The sequence below is a fragment of the Dermacentor silvarum genome, chromosome 1 (genome assembly GCF_013339745.2).
Source record: "Dermacentor silvarum isolate Dsil-2018 chromosome 1, BIME_Dsil_1.4, whole genome shotgun sequence".
Lineage (NCBI taxonomy): Eukaryota > Metazoa > Arthropoda > Arachnida > Ixodida > Ixodidae > Dermacentor > Dermacentor silvarum.
Window position 1 is genome coordinate 45,501,339 of NC_051154.1, and position 13,917 is coordinate 45,515,255.

Below are 13,917 nucleotides of genomic sequence, written 5' to 3' on the forward strand. Positions count from 1 at the left end.
GCATCACTGGCTATATTATTAGTTTTTCGATTATACAACGGTTTTGCATAATCGTATAAAGTCGTATAAATCGGGGTCCACTGTATTCTCTTTTACAAGCAAGGGTGAATTGGCCGAGCCAGCTGCAATAGAGAAAAATCAGCACTGCTGCAGACTTTTTCCACAGAGTAGAGTTGAAGTATGCTCTAGTGCTACTACCTCCACCAGAGAAGACAGAGTTGGTAGTGTCTGGACATGAATCTGCTGTGCTTGCATGGAGTTCATATGAAAAAAGGGGGGGGGGGGGGGCATTGGGGCATGCAGACGTAAGGGAGATACAAAGTTAGCAACATCACAGTTGTCTGCTGTTGCGATGACCTCATGCTCGAGACGACCGGTAATACCGAATTCAAATCCTTTGTTGCTCTTTTTGAGCTGCTCTATGATGGTTATTTGGCAAAAGTGCATTTAACAGCAATTTAACAGCACAAGTCATGACTTCTGAATAAACTCGTTTCATAGCCGTCACATTTTTATGTACTGTCATAACAAGCGCAAGAGATCACTTGCATTTGAAAAAGTTGCAGGAAAGGACAGGCTGTCTTTTGAACAAAATCCTAAGCTCCTCGCCAAGTGGTATTGCTGTGTCCATGACATGGTTGTCTATAAATTCGGTAAATTTGTTCATCATCACATACAGAAAGTGCTATGTCTGTAATGGAACAAGAGTACTCTTGTCTGTAGCAGTATTAATTATATTAATTATAACCATTATAACTGCAACAGTATTAATTATAGCAGTAAACTTCTTTTTGTGACACAGCTTTAAATTGTTTTTACGAATTACAAAAGGCATGCCATATGCTTTTTTTTACGTGCAGCTCGCTGTTAAAAATGCAACGCTTATAACAATGCTGCAGTTTTGCAATAGGGTTCTTATATTTTAGCATTGTTAGTATTTCAGATGCATGTCATATAGGCAGGCAGTATTGTGCAATTGTTTGTAGCAGTTGCTTGGGCTGTCTATTAAAACCACCAAGTTAACAAATGTATTTCCACTTCCAATGCTAGTTTTTTGGGGCCACGTTTGGCTTTGTCGGAGGTTTTTGTGCTTGAGGCTTGCATCCACATTTGAATATACGTCGAAGCATCAAAAGGACCTCGGACTGACCCCGGACGTACCTGGTACAAATTCTGACAATTCTTAATGCTACTGCAGTTGTTCTTCAGCCAGAACTACTTTCCTGGTGTGGAGCGTGTCGTCCAGCAGTCCCTGGAGAACATCAGGCTGAATGCAGCATGGATCGCAAGGGATTCTGATAAAGTGCGGCAGTTTCTACAGAAGGCGGCATCTTCATTGCCATAAAGCTTCGAGGAGCAGCCTTGTTTGAGTTGGTTTCTAGTTTGTTTCTTTCTTTGTTCCATCCTGAATGAAAACTTATTAAAAGGTGTGTGCTAATACTTTTTATGAAATTCAGTTTAAATAGTATGAGTTAGGGGTGACTTTTCTTTTGATTGTTTGTTTTATTTAGCAGCAGGTGTTGTGCTAAATCGATTCAGTACTTATTCAGAACAATGGATGAAAGTTTTGTGTGTGTGTGTGATTTTCTTTTATCCATTTTTTATGCTTTGAATGATGGTATGCAGATCTCAACTGTGTAATTATGCACTTTGACTCAAATGATATATTAATATAATGAAGTCTCATTCTCCAAATCTGGTATTCATTTTGACTTCACCATATGTGCCATTAACGGAGCACCTAATTGTGCTCTTATTATGAACAACATTATGTGTATTGTGACCGTTTCAAACAGTTAGGCATTACTTGAAGTAGAAAGTGAATGCACTAGCTGTAACAGGCCTGTCATACTCAAGCACTGAGTGCTGTTGATAAATTGTTGTTTTCCCCTTTCTTTTTGTGCAAATGTATGCTCAAGAGGCACTGAAAAATTGTGTGGGCTGTGTAATGGAGATTGGTGATCTGGAGCAGTCTTTCTCTTCTAAGAGGGTTCTTTTCTTTTTTCTTTATTTCTTTGCAGTAAAATAATTAGCTCTTGCTGTGCACATAGGCCTGGATATATTTAGCTGGATGTTCAAGGGTGCAGCATATTGCACACAGTGTTGCACAATTTGTATCATTACACTGTTGGTTGCCACTATAGAGCTAGCACCAGTCACTTCAAAATGACAGTGTCCTAGAAAAGTAGGAAGCTGGTGGCACATACGCACCTTTTGCAAAACTGTCTGTGTGTGACTTCTGCAATGTTCTATTGTGGAATGTTATGACAAATCAAAATCCAACAAATTCAGGTATTTGCTGTGGTATTCATGTGGCTTCTCTAGATCAACCGAAAGTTGCCATAGATGATGCGTGACCGTGCCAGTGCCAGTGGCCTTGACATTGTTTGCCTTATGTTTTCAGTGCCTCTCACCTCTCAAGTTCGCCTTCTTTCTGGATCCTCTATAGTAACACACAAGTTTTATGAGGTCCATAAAAGTTATTGAAGGAAGGTGTATTTCACATCTTGTACTACATTCCCTTCAGGCCTATTCTTATTTAATCCACATGCTTTGAAATATGTGGTCATATTGACGAATCTGTTTCTGTCCCTTGACAACCTTAAATGTTGAAGGGTCATGGCATTGTATATCATTATGTATGTTTTATTTCATTCAACTTATTGCTGTTGCAAATGTGCTTTGTGGCAGCTGATGTACAAGAATTTCAAACTCATGGCATTAGGTGAATAAAATTGAGCATTCATGTGCTACTTGTGTTCCAAACTAGTTTAGAGTCCTCACTTTCTACCTGCTAGGTAGCTTCCTTCACGTCTGTGCTGGTGCTAAAGTGCTAAATCAGAATGCGTTTGAGATAATTCTTAATATTGTTTTATAGCAAGGTAACTCCAAGGTAGCACCAAATCATTTGTTGTTTGGTCAAATGGTAGAAATGTTTTTTTTTATATTTTTACAAAATATAAAATATACAAATATAAAATATATAAATATATATATATATAAATATAAATATATATATATATATACAAATATAAATGCCCAAAAATTTTTGAATATTTAGATAGAAAATTTGAGACACATTGAGAATTAGCATAACGAAAAGAAATATTTTGAGGAAACTTTTTCTGGAATTGGGAAAAAACTGCAGGCAGGAAACTGGAAGTGAGCTTCACCCCAAGCCACCTTTGGCTTTGCTTGGAATTTGTACAGACAGCTCTCGTCATATGTGAACCATAGGTGTACATTTCATTTGCTTCACATCATGTGTATGGCACCACTGCAGCTGAAGATCTTGTATCGGTCTGTCTCCTCTGACCAGACATTTAGGCAGAAACTTCGTGCCCAGTTAGTATCAAAACTCGGCAATAACAAATTTTTTCTGGTATGTTGCCTGTTGGAAACACTCGTCCATAATGTGTGAACCCATTCTTGCCCTAAGTTTATTGCTGAAATGAAAAATTTATATTTTGGTTTAGCAACATATTGAAGGTTATATCAAGAGCTTTTCCCGTGAATTTCTAACTCAAGGCTTTGGAGTTAGTTGGAATCAGTGTGTGGTTCCTCAGACTTCTTAAATTCACAATCATAATGGTGTAAAGTATGAGCACAGATTATTTTGAGACTATTTTTTTGCAAAAACGGTTTTTCTCCAGGTCTCCCGCAGGCTTACGATTCACGAAAACTACATCGTCGCCCAACATGGCTCAACACGGGACAGCACACACATATTGAGTTGGCTTATACGTATAGCCATCTGTGCAGCCCTTGCAGATGTACCAGTTGCCGGCTCAGTACAGTTTTTTTTTTCTTGTCAGATATTTCTTGCAAAGAATTTTGATTCCTGCACGAATCATTTGACCAGAAAGGGTTAACATAAATTCAAGACATTTAGGGAAAGAAGCTGCTAATTTCCTTAAGCACACTTGGTCAGACGGAATGTGGGACTGCAGCCAACCTTGTGACATCAAGGTTCACGGCATGGCAGTGCTACTCGTGAACACGTTCAGCTGTTTGGCCACTGTTTTTTAAACGTTGTGGGGCTGCAACAGTTACTGCTGAGTCTGTACCTTCGTTATGTTTGTTCTGATGTCTATGCACACTGCATCTTGTGGCGGCTGTGGAAAGCTGTGATGGTGCTGCTGTGTGTGTTCGTTCTAAAGCAATAACTCAGTCCTAGGGGATGCTTAATTTGTTTCTTTGCACAGGCTAATTCGCTGCCGTGGTCCTCACTGTTGAGGCGTTCACAGTGCAGTTGTGACTCGCAGCACGAACTTGATTTGTTCCGTGGGTGGCTTTGTTCTGCGAGACATTCATTCTGCGGGGCATGTTTTTCATTCTTTCCTACGGCAATTGACTTGATTAATGATGCAAAAACAAAGGAATCATTGTATGTTTGAAAAATATTTGTCAGTGTATTTACCAAACATGGAGGACGTTTCCAGTTCTGGAAACTGCTCCCAAGACATGGTCTCCATCTTGAATGCAACCACCACTGTTACTGAAGTTTTACGGGCCAAAACCGCAGTCTGATTACGTGGCATGCCGTAGTGGGGGACTGTGGATTAATTTTGACCAGGGGTACTTTAACGTGCCCCCAATGCACAAGACACTGCCATTTTTGTATTTCGCCCCCATCTTTCGGAAATTCAGGCCGCCGCGGCCGGGATTTGATCCCACGACCTCGTGCTTGGCAGCCCAACACTATAGCCGCTAAGCCACCACGGCGAGTTCCCAAACATTAAACAAATGTGCAGTCATGAGCAGTATGAGAGGGAACACAAAAATGTATTTTAAGATATGTCACCACCTTCGAAAATGCATCTTTTTAGGAAACATTGTTTTTCTATTTTTCACATTTCAAAAACTCCTGTCCATTTAATAGGATTGCTTAGCAAAAAGAATTTATTTTCCACAATAACCCATCCACAAGTTACGGTCATTTTTTACATGTATGCATTGTCGACTGAAACCAAAAGCATCAAATTCCAGGAATGCGCAATATGGATAACCTTGGGACATCTGTGGTATAATATCCTAAAGTGGATGTCCGGCGTATGTCCTATTTGTCTCCAAAGTGGTGCATCGTCATTGGGACATTATTCAAATGTCCTACGGACGAAGTGTTTTCATTCGGTAGCAGCTCCGAATTGAGCATTGACTTCCTAATTTAGCATGTTTAGGACAATATTCTATATTTCTTGACATATGGCGAAGTTCTTTGTAAAAAGACTGTTTTCACAGAAGCTTTTCAAGAACCAACACCACCTAAGCAAGGTGGTGGGTTAGCATACTAGGGACACAAAACTTTGGAAAAAAAAAGAAAGCTGAGCTGCAGCTCGTGCAAAATGAGATTGCTACTTAAAAGAGCCCAAGCTACAAGCCTCGTGGATTTTAGGCATATTGGATGTTTCTTTCATGCCTGAACATTGGTCTCAAAAACAGGTTTCTTTTTTTTTTTTTTCAAAACTTCATTTTTCACACCATTCTCTTAAATTGTTACGGGCAGCGGAGTCGGCCATTGTGATACCGGTCAACGTGTGTATTGCGTATCGTTTTACGTGGCAACGTGAACACCAAAATGCATGTTCATACTGCATCAAACAGCTATGAACAAAGCTGTACTTGGTCCCTTGAGATTTCCCAATTCGTCGGCCTGAAAAATACTGAGCCCATTGACCAAAGTAGGCTTTTTTATTCGAACGAGATTTTCTCAGCTTGGGCGAGATTCGCAAATCAAGCGAGATCGTTTTCCAACTTCCTTAAGCCTACTAGCTTTTCTGGCGGTGACTGTCAACAAAAGAGTTCAAAAAGGACATCGAGTTCGAATGAAATCGCCTAGCAAAGTGGTTCCCGCCCACTGAAATACAAGCTTGCACGTTACGGCGCCCGGCTCCCATAGGCACCGTGCGCTCAAGATTTCCATGCCATGCTCTAGTAGGAGGGCACAAATTCCATGGCCCAAGCTAGGCAAATCATCTGTGGCCAATGTTTCCATGCGTGGCACTACATGGAGCGCCAAGCACTACCTTTGCTCGAGAGCATTGTTGCTTGCCGTTCTGCACACCCACAAAAATCGTGAGGCACCATTCCATCGATCGCTTCGCAAATGCCAGCAAGCGGAAAAGCAGGCAGGTAAATGGGGCCTAGAAACTGCGGACGGGCACGTCCATAACGATGACGATGAGTGAGAACTTTATATGGAATCCTGGGAGCTGTTGCTCCCGCACGGCCTCCATGGCTCGTTGGCTCGTTGGACGGATCAAACTTGGTCTTGAGTTTTGAGCTGAGCAGCGCGGCCGCCCACTGCGCTCGTAGATTTTCCGGGGAGACTGCCAAAATTTGTCTTAATACATTTTACATCCCCACAACATGTGTTGAAGGGTGGCTCTAGCAGACTTGCATAGCTTGCGTATATCGCTTGCGTATATCCCAGGTACAGTAGCAACTGTATCTCGGGGTAGAAAGTCTTTAATTGCGCGGGACTCGTATAGGTTTCTGTTTGTAATCGCCTCCAAGCAACGGACTCGGCTCACGGCGATGATGGCCCACGGCATTTTGAGCCATATGACTGCTTTTTTACCAGGTAAAAGAACTTACATGATTTTTTTTTGTTTTTTCTTGAGGACGAAACGGTTTAACTAAATGAACGTGAAGCTCCTAATTATTTGCTTTCGTCTATATCGCTCTGGTTATAAATATGCAGTCTGCCTTTCAACTTGAATCACGAGCAGATAGTTGTGGCTAGCTTGGCATGCTTTCGCACTACGACACTTGGCGACTTTTAATGGAAGAAGAATCCTCGGGACACACCTGGGCCATTTTCGTTCGTTTGCGCCAATGTTTTGTCACTATAAAGGACTATATACACCGGCCCGAATCTGGCCTCCTCTATCGCATTCGCATATAGGGTCGGCGCAAACTGCAGCGCAACGGTGCAAGACGGGACCAAAGTCCTTTGCAGGACAGCGGGGCGCCGTATGTGCGCTGTCAACCTGTTGGTGACATTGACCATAATTTGTATCCTGCATTTGATACTAAACTAAGCGAGATCCACCCACAAATGCAAGTGACATTTTGTTACCGCGAGAACATTGTATATTTAGGAGGGGAGATGCTTCGCCTACTCCTCAAATTCCTCCGCGATACAGAACTGGAGTGTGAATGGGGACCCGTGTGGGGGGGGTTAGCAGGGCGAAGTGGGAAGGGTGCAGGGACGTAGCCAGAAATTTTTTTCGGGGGGGGGGGGGGGGGGGGGGGCAAGCTTCTGCTTTCTTCTACGTCACGTGATCGATAGTAAATATCGGTAGTTTAAGCAGACTCTATACATGTATATCAAAGACATGGGACCGCCCCCCCCCCCCCCCCTCGCGTGTGCGTGTGCTTGTGAAGAAACTAAGTAAACAGTAAAGTAAGCTCAGTAAATACGGTAAGTACGACAGGTACAGTGGGTGTTTGGAGCAACGGTCTCTCATCGCGCCACTGAATGGACCAGTCTTCGAAAACGCATCATTGAGACGACCCGTGCGATGGGAGAAGACATCATTAATTGTTAATTTCCGTTAAGCGTAGATGGCGTCGTCTCGTCGGGGCGAAGTGCGTTTTACAAGTCAAGGACGGCTATACGCGTGAAAATGCACGTGTGACCAGGCTATACCTATACTCCCATAGCAATAGCTTGTTCGCTGCGTCTTTGCGCTAGAAAACCTAAATACGCGCAAAAACGCGTAAGGCTTTTTTTTATTTTATTTTTTTTTTTTCGATGCTTTCGTCGCCCTGCTCCCTCATACGAGAAGGTTGCATTTCCTGCGGCAAGTGCATGGGCCGCTGTGTCTACCGCTGTGTGCGAGCGTGCAGCCGTCATTTGCCTTTACGTCAACAGATTCAGAATTGTACAGAATATTTCACCGCACAGCATCGATATGGCATGTGTACGCATTTTAAGTAGTGCGTGCAACTCATTTCTGCTTCACTAATTACGCCGGTGCAAACAGGAAGCGGCCTCGTACCTCAAAGAATCTCGACTGATTGGTGTACAAGTGATGCAGGAATGAACTCCGGTCTTGTTCAGTGCATAGTGCACATCATCAATTACTCAGGACCCGTGAACTCCGACGAGAACTGTCAGCGCCTGCAACAAGAGTTTACTTACGCTGTACTGCGCACAGTAGTAATTCATGCTTGTCGGCTATCTGTTTCGTGCATTCTGTTGCGAGTCGGTGGAATTTCACTGCTGTCATCAACCCCTTCGTGTGTACATTACTGGTTTGTGATTCCACAACAAAACAGCAACTACCTGCCTTCCGTAATTACTGGTTTTGGATTCAACAACACAACAGTAATTACCAGCCTTCGGTAGGGGCGCAATCGCAAACAAGAGACGTTTCTCGCGCAGACTAAATCCTGCGCGAGCGCGGCCTAACCTGAAGGGAAGCGGCGGAAATGTATACCGGAGATTTCGACCACCTGCATGGGGTCTTTAACATGCGCCTAAATCTAAGTAAACGGGCCTCGAGCGTTTTCGCCATCATCGAAAATGCGGCTGCCGCATTTGTTGCTTCATTTGTTGCGCATTTGTTGCTTCAGAATGCGGCCGCCAAATTCTCGCCCAAAACTTCACAGAGTGTCAAAGCCTTGACAAACACCGTGACAGTTTTTTCCATATGCAGACATGATTCGCTGTAAATTGCCAACCCAAACGGAAGCGCCCAGAAATGAAATTGTGATAGTAGCACCGGTTTCATGAATTACGTCAGCGCGAAGCAACGAGAACAAACGGTGGGTAAGTGGGGGGGATTTCGGGGGGTTGAACCCCCCCCCCCCCCCCCTGGCTACACCCCTGGAAGGGTGGGTTGAAAATTGAGCTTGTTGGTACATTGTGAAACCTATTTGGAGGAGCACTAAACGACAGGACAAGGAGAGACAACACAAGGATGCCGCGCAGCATATTGCGCCCCGATTACACTCCATCCTCGCTGTTAGTCATCCCTGTTTGTGTTGCGGCGGGCTTCTGGTTATGCCTCACTTGATAAGTGACGCTCGGGCGAAGCAATAGGTCCGCCTGCAGCTAGCAGCTCTCTTCCTCCTGCTGCACGTTCGAGCCATAATTCGTGCATTGGTTCCAAAGCTGATTTTAATTCAACCAAGGCGTTCTTTCGCCGAATGCGTATTGTACTATGTATTATATGATGCATGGTGGCCTAATAATGTGCACATTTATAAAATTAACGCTGCAAATTGTATCGGCGGTAATCTGGAGCTACCATATGCGCGCGCGCATTGAGAGTCGCAGCGAACGAATGAACATGCGTGGGTTTCGCTTGGAACTGTAGCAGACGACAAATGAAAGTCCACTTGCCGACGTCACCGATGCATACGTTACGCGAGCACGCATGTATGCGGAAGTGCAGTGCACTCCTCATTCTTCTAAGCCTTCCGCCAAGCGCAAGTGACTGAACTGAAGTTTTCAATGTAAACTGCGTCAGAAAATTAGTAAGGTACGTCGTACACACGAGCTGCAGACAAGTTAGCTTCGGATTGTAATTCGAACATACGAGAAAAGCATAATTCTGTTACGAGGAAAATCAAAGAAAAAGCCTCCATTGGAGCACGAATATTCACGTGTATGCCGAAAAAGGTCCATATGGGATAACCTCGGGACATCCGTGGTATAATATCCTAAACTGGATGTCCGGCGTATGTCCTATTTGTCTCCGAAATGGTGCATCGGCATTGGGACATGATTCAGATGTCCTACGGACGAAGTGTTTTCACTGAGTAGCGATTCCGGATCTACCAATCTTTTCCTTCCTTGCTTTTTTTTTTTTTTTTCCCCCCAATACTTAAACGTCTCTTGCTTATCTCGACTGCTGACCAGTTAATGCTTCCATCCGCTTTGAATACCAGTGCTTCTGGTATTGAATATCTTCTGGTAGTGAATATCTTGGCATTCCATTACGATGTGCTGAATTGTTTCCGCACTTTTGTTGCAGCAGGCACATGCGTAATCGTGTTGCGAATATTTGATCCGGCATGTTTTAATGCGTATATTTAGCGCACCGGGCTGCTGTGCTGCGAGAACAGGGTTCGAAACCAACCGTCGGACCAACTTTGGTCACCGAGTATGTGGGAATATGAACATACAGTATATATGTATACCGCTCTTCAACGAACCTCTTTCACGCCGACACTGTAGATGCGGGACTGGGTAAATGTATACCGCTCTTCCAATATGGCACAGACTTGGAGTACCGATTAAGTGCCACTCGGTCTGTTCTTCAACGAACCTCTTTGATGCCACCTTGCAGATGTGTGCCGCCCTTCAACGAACCTCTCACCGACTTGGGCCACTGGGTATGAGCCACTGGGTGTGTGGCAAACGAGGGTACAATTGTCAGCGTTCGCAGGCACCGGTGCGCCCGCTTCTCGGCTCGGAGGCCACGTGCGGACTTCACGGCAGCACCACTAGATGGCGTAGCGTGTCCAGATGGAAGCGCGAGAGAGCAGCCCGATTGCCGCGTGTCTGCGCGGCAATCGGCGCGCCATGCATTTCGAAAGCGACGCGCAGGCTTCGTAAGTGTTCGTAAGGAAGTACGAAAGAGGAATCCCGCTGCAGTGTACACGCCGCATACGTAACTTGTTTCGACGCTGGCAATATATGTCGTTACATTGATTCAATAATAAACGCATTATCGTCGACAGTCATCGTGAGATCGGCTCTGCCGAATTTTGACGCCGACTTGGACCACTGCTGCTTGCGTCCGCAACCAGCAGCGGCAGCTCGAAGAGGAACAAGACTTTTCGTCGTTAATGCGATTGGCGTTACAGATCGTCACATTAATCTGCTGTGCCCCAGAAGTAATCTACCGGATTCTACTCGGCTGCACTAAAAGTACATTCGCCGACCTCCGCCCTGCTGCAAGCAGCATCAGGAACTCGGAGGAAGAGTACTCCGTCAGGGTGTTTATCAAGTCTCATACATGAGGCATTTCGGAGGTGTCAATACGGTGTGTCGCTACATTGGTTATATGCTAATCGCATTGACGTTGACATTCATCTAAGATGGCTTCTGCCGGAATTATCGATAACTCCAGGTTGCCTATTTGCACTTTCAATTACCCGGTGTACTTGATTCCCAAATTTCTTGACCTCTTCCCCAATTCCGTGTACACGCTTTAGATCTGCAGGCATTTGTGCACATTATCCTCCAATTTCTTTCCATTCATGTTCCCGAGTCTTTCTTCAAAACTAATTCTGCTCTGCGCTTCTTCGACTCAAAAGTGGCTCAACCCACGTCACCCTGCAGTGCCTCATTTGTGGTTTTACCGAGGGCTCCCAAAGCCAACCGGCCTACCGATCTTTGGTTAACTTCCAACCCCGACAAGATATCTCATTTTAAGCGCAGAATGGCGCTTGCGAATGTTAGCGCTGGCACCATTACTCCTCTCTGAATTCCACGCACCACCTCATATTTATCGTAGCCTCAAAGGAGATCTATGTGTAATTATTGCTGCTTCCCCTTTATTTTCAGATTATCTTGGTGGATGTCTGAGTAGGTCTTATCTTCTGTATGCACCCAGCAAGTTATGTTGCTTGAATATGGGTATGACATGCTGTTAAACTGATACCATTGTATCTTCATTAAAGATAATTCCCGATTCCCAAGGTAAGCATATGGGAAATTAGTGTTTTTTAACTAAAATGTAGTGTTGACGAGGATAAGGGAAACGAAAATGAAAGAAACAGATAAGTTGCCACTGGGGTTTGTCTGGCGAATTATTTGGCGAAAAGATCCCGTTTGAAGTTGAATCAAGAGTCACCCGGCCATGGTTTTAGACCGTAACAACGTAGTCTATTTTTGTTTTCCCCGCCTGTTTAATTGTACCGAGACAGAGGCAGTGCTGGAGAGTTGTCATACATTATATACGTCAGAGGACTTTTTAGTGTTTCGATAAGCCGATGCAATTTTGTGGACTAATTGGATGCATGTAAAATACACGTGAGCAGCAGCGCTGGTGGTGCCATCTCGTGACGGAGGCGGTTAAGAAGAATTTTTATTCACTCGCGAAAATGAAAGCACAGTAACAAGATATACAGAAGGAAGTCCCAAAGCTCAAGGCTGTAAGGGCACCTGTTGTTCAGAGTAAGTTTTTCCCGCAAAATATTATAGGCTTTATCGAAAGCCGCAATGAAATTCGTAGTTGTCTTTCCTTCTTTTTCTTTAGGTCATGCATCCTCCAGAAAACAAGGAGTTCGGTGATTTCTTCAACAGCATGCGCTTGATATTCGGAGAACACCCTTACCCGACTAGGAAGGTAGTATCAACTAGCCCAAGTAGTAAAACGGCAGAAAACAACTGCTCCTGTGTGCCAAACGTTGCGGGCAGTTCCACCTTTATGTTAGGGTTCACCATCTGACCGTTGTTCAAGAATTATTCGCTGGTGTACTGCAGGTCATTAGGAATATTTCGCTACACGGCACGGCTCCCCCTTTCTGTGACGGTATCGTAATATCCTCGGGAACTGTCAATGACTTCACCGTGCTTCTACTCATTACAATCTCAAGCATGCAGTCAAAGTGCGCGCCTAAAGTTGTCGCAGATGCGTTGTTCCATCAACTTGGCACAGAGCCTGCAGGCACGCGTCAAGGAGACGGTTTGTTTTACACCATTTTCTTTCTCCATGTTTTCCACCATGTTGAACCCCGAGACACACAAGCACGGCGCTAACGCCGCGTCTTCGTGGTATGGTCACGTGATCACGACTGAAGGCACCCAAATTCGGCATTCAGATAAACCTAAATCGTCGTTTTCTTACCGGGTATCTTTTTGTTAAGTTAATCCGCTAACGTAGCTATGGGCTACTAGCTGTAAAGGCGTAAGAAAGAGCATAACCATTAATGTACAGGCTTTTTATTTCTTGTTTTATTTCCCTTCCACGAGAACAACATAAAACGCTTTGTGACGCTTAGTAGTTGGAGAAACCGCCGCATAATGTCGTTACTATCGCAGCTGCTACCATCCAGGTCTCCTTTGTCCTGGTAATCCTTCCTGTAAATTGTAACCCATACTTCAACGTTTGTTTATCACTGGCTTTACTCAACAATAAAGTATAACAAAATTATAGACGTTTCGCCACCTATGCGAGTGGCATCGTCAGTACACAAATGGCAACAAATGAGAAAATACATCCTGTTTATGTATGATACTGTCGCAAACATCCGGCAGGGGACCACGGTTAGAATTGCATGCAAATCGATTGCGACGGATAAACCATGATTCCACAAAATTTCTTGGGCTCCATCGCTGTTCCCGTGCTAACGTGGAAGAAAATGTGTGGAATCATGGTTTATCCGTCGCAATCGATTTGCATGCAATTCTAACCGTGGCCACCTGTCGGATGTTTACGGCAGTATCATAGGTATTTTCCCATATGTCATTTGTGTACTGACAATGCCACCTGTATAGGTAGTGAAACGTGTATGTTTTTTCAAGCGAAGCTTGTCATAAGGTACAGATTTCGGTGGCATCCGTGTACGCAGAAAACTATCATCATCAGCAATGGTTTGAGCGTCATCTTCCACAGCTCACAGCTAGCATGTTAGCGCCCCTTGGCGCAACCGCGCTTGTGCCATTGCTCCCGCGTTCGTCGTAGTCTTCTTCCACAGCTGGCTCCGTTGCCACTCATCATTCCAGCGTAGAATTTCACCTCTCTTCTGTCGTCGTAATTAATGGGGAGGCCACGTTTACGGGAGTACGAGCCATTGCTTAAGGGGGTATGAGCCATTGGTTGTCTTTCGTGACGGACAGATTTAATTTTGAAGAATCGCAAGTGTCAATGGCGGGTGGGTGCTGCTAACCACGCTGCCGAGCAAACTCGAGACATCGAACTCGAGCGTTTGTGGTTCGACAACAACTTGTCC

The 13,917-nt window shown here is 44.4% G+C and overlaps 1 protein-coding gene across 1 annotated transcript in view; it reads left to right on the forward strand.

Moving 5' to 3' along the window:
- LOC119461967 (puromycin-sensitive aminopeptidase) overlaps nucleotides 1-2,753 on the forward strand; it is a 58,085-nt gene extending 55,332 nt beyond the window's left edge. Inside the window, exon 21 of the mRNA XM_037723330.2 lies at nucleotides 1,199-2,753. Within this exon, the coding sequence (XP_037579258.1) occupies nucleotides 1,199-1,345 (147 nt within the window). The 3' untranslated portion in view covers nucleotides 1,346-2,753. The remainder of the gene's footprint in view (nucleotides 1-1,198) is intronic.
- Nucleotides 2,754-13,917: the final 11,164 nt, after the last annotated feature.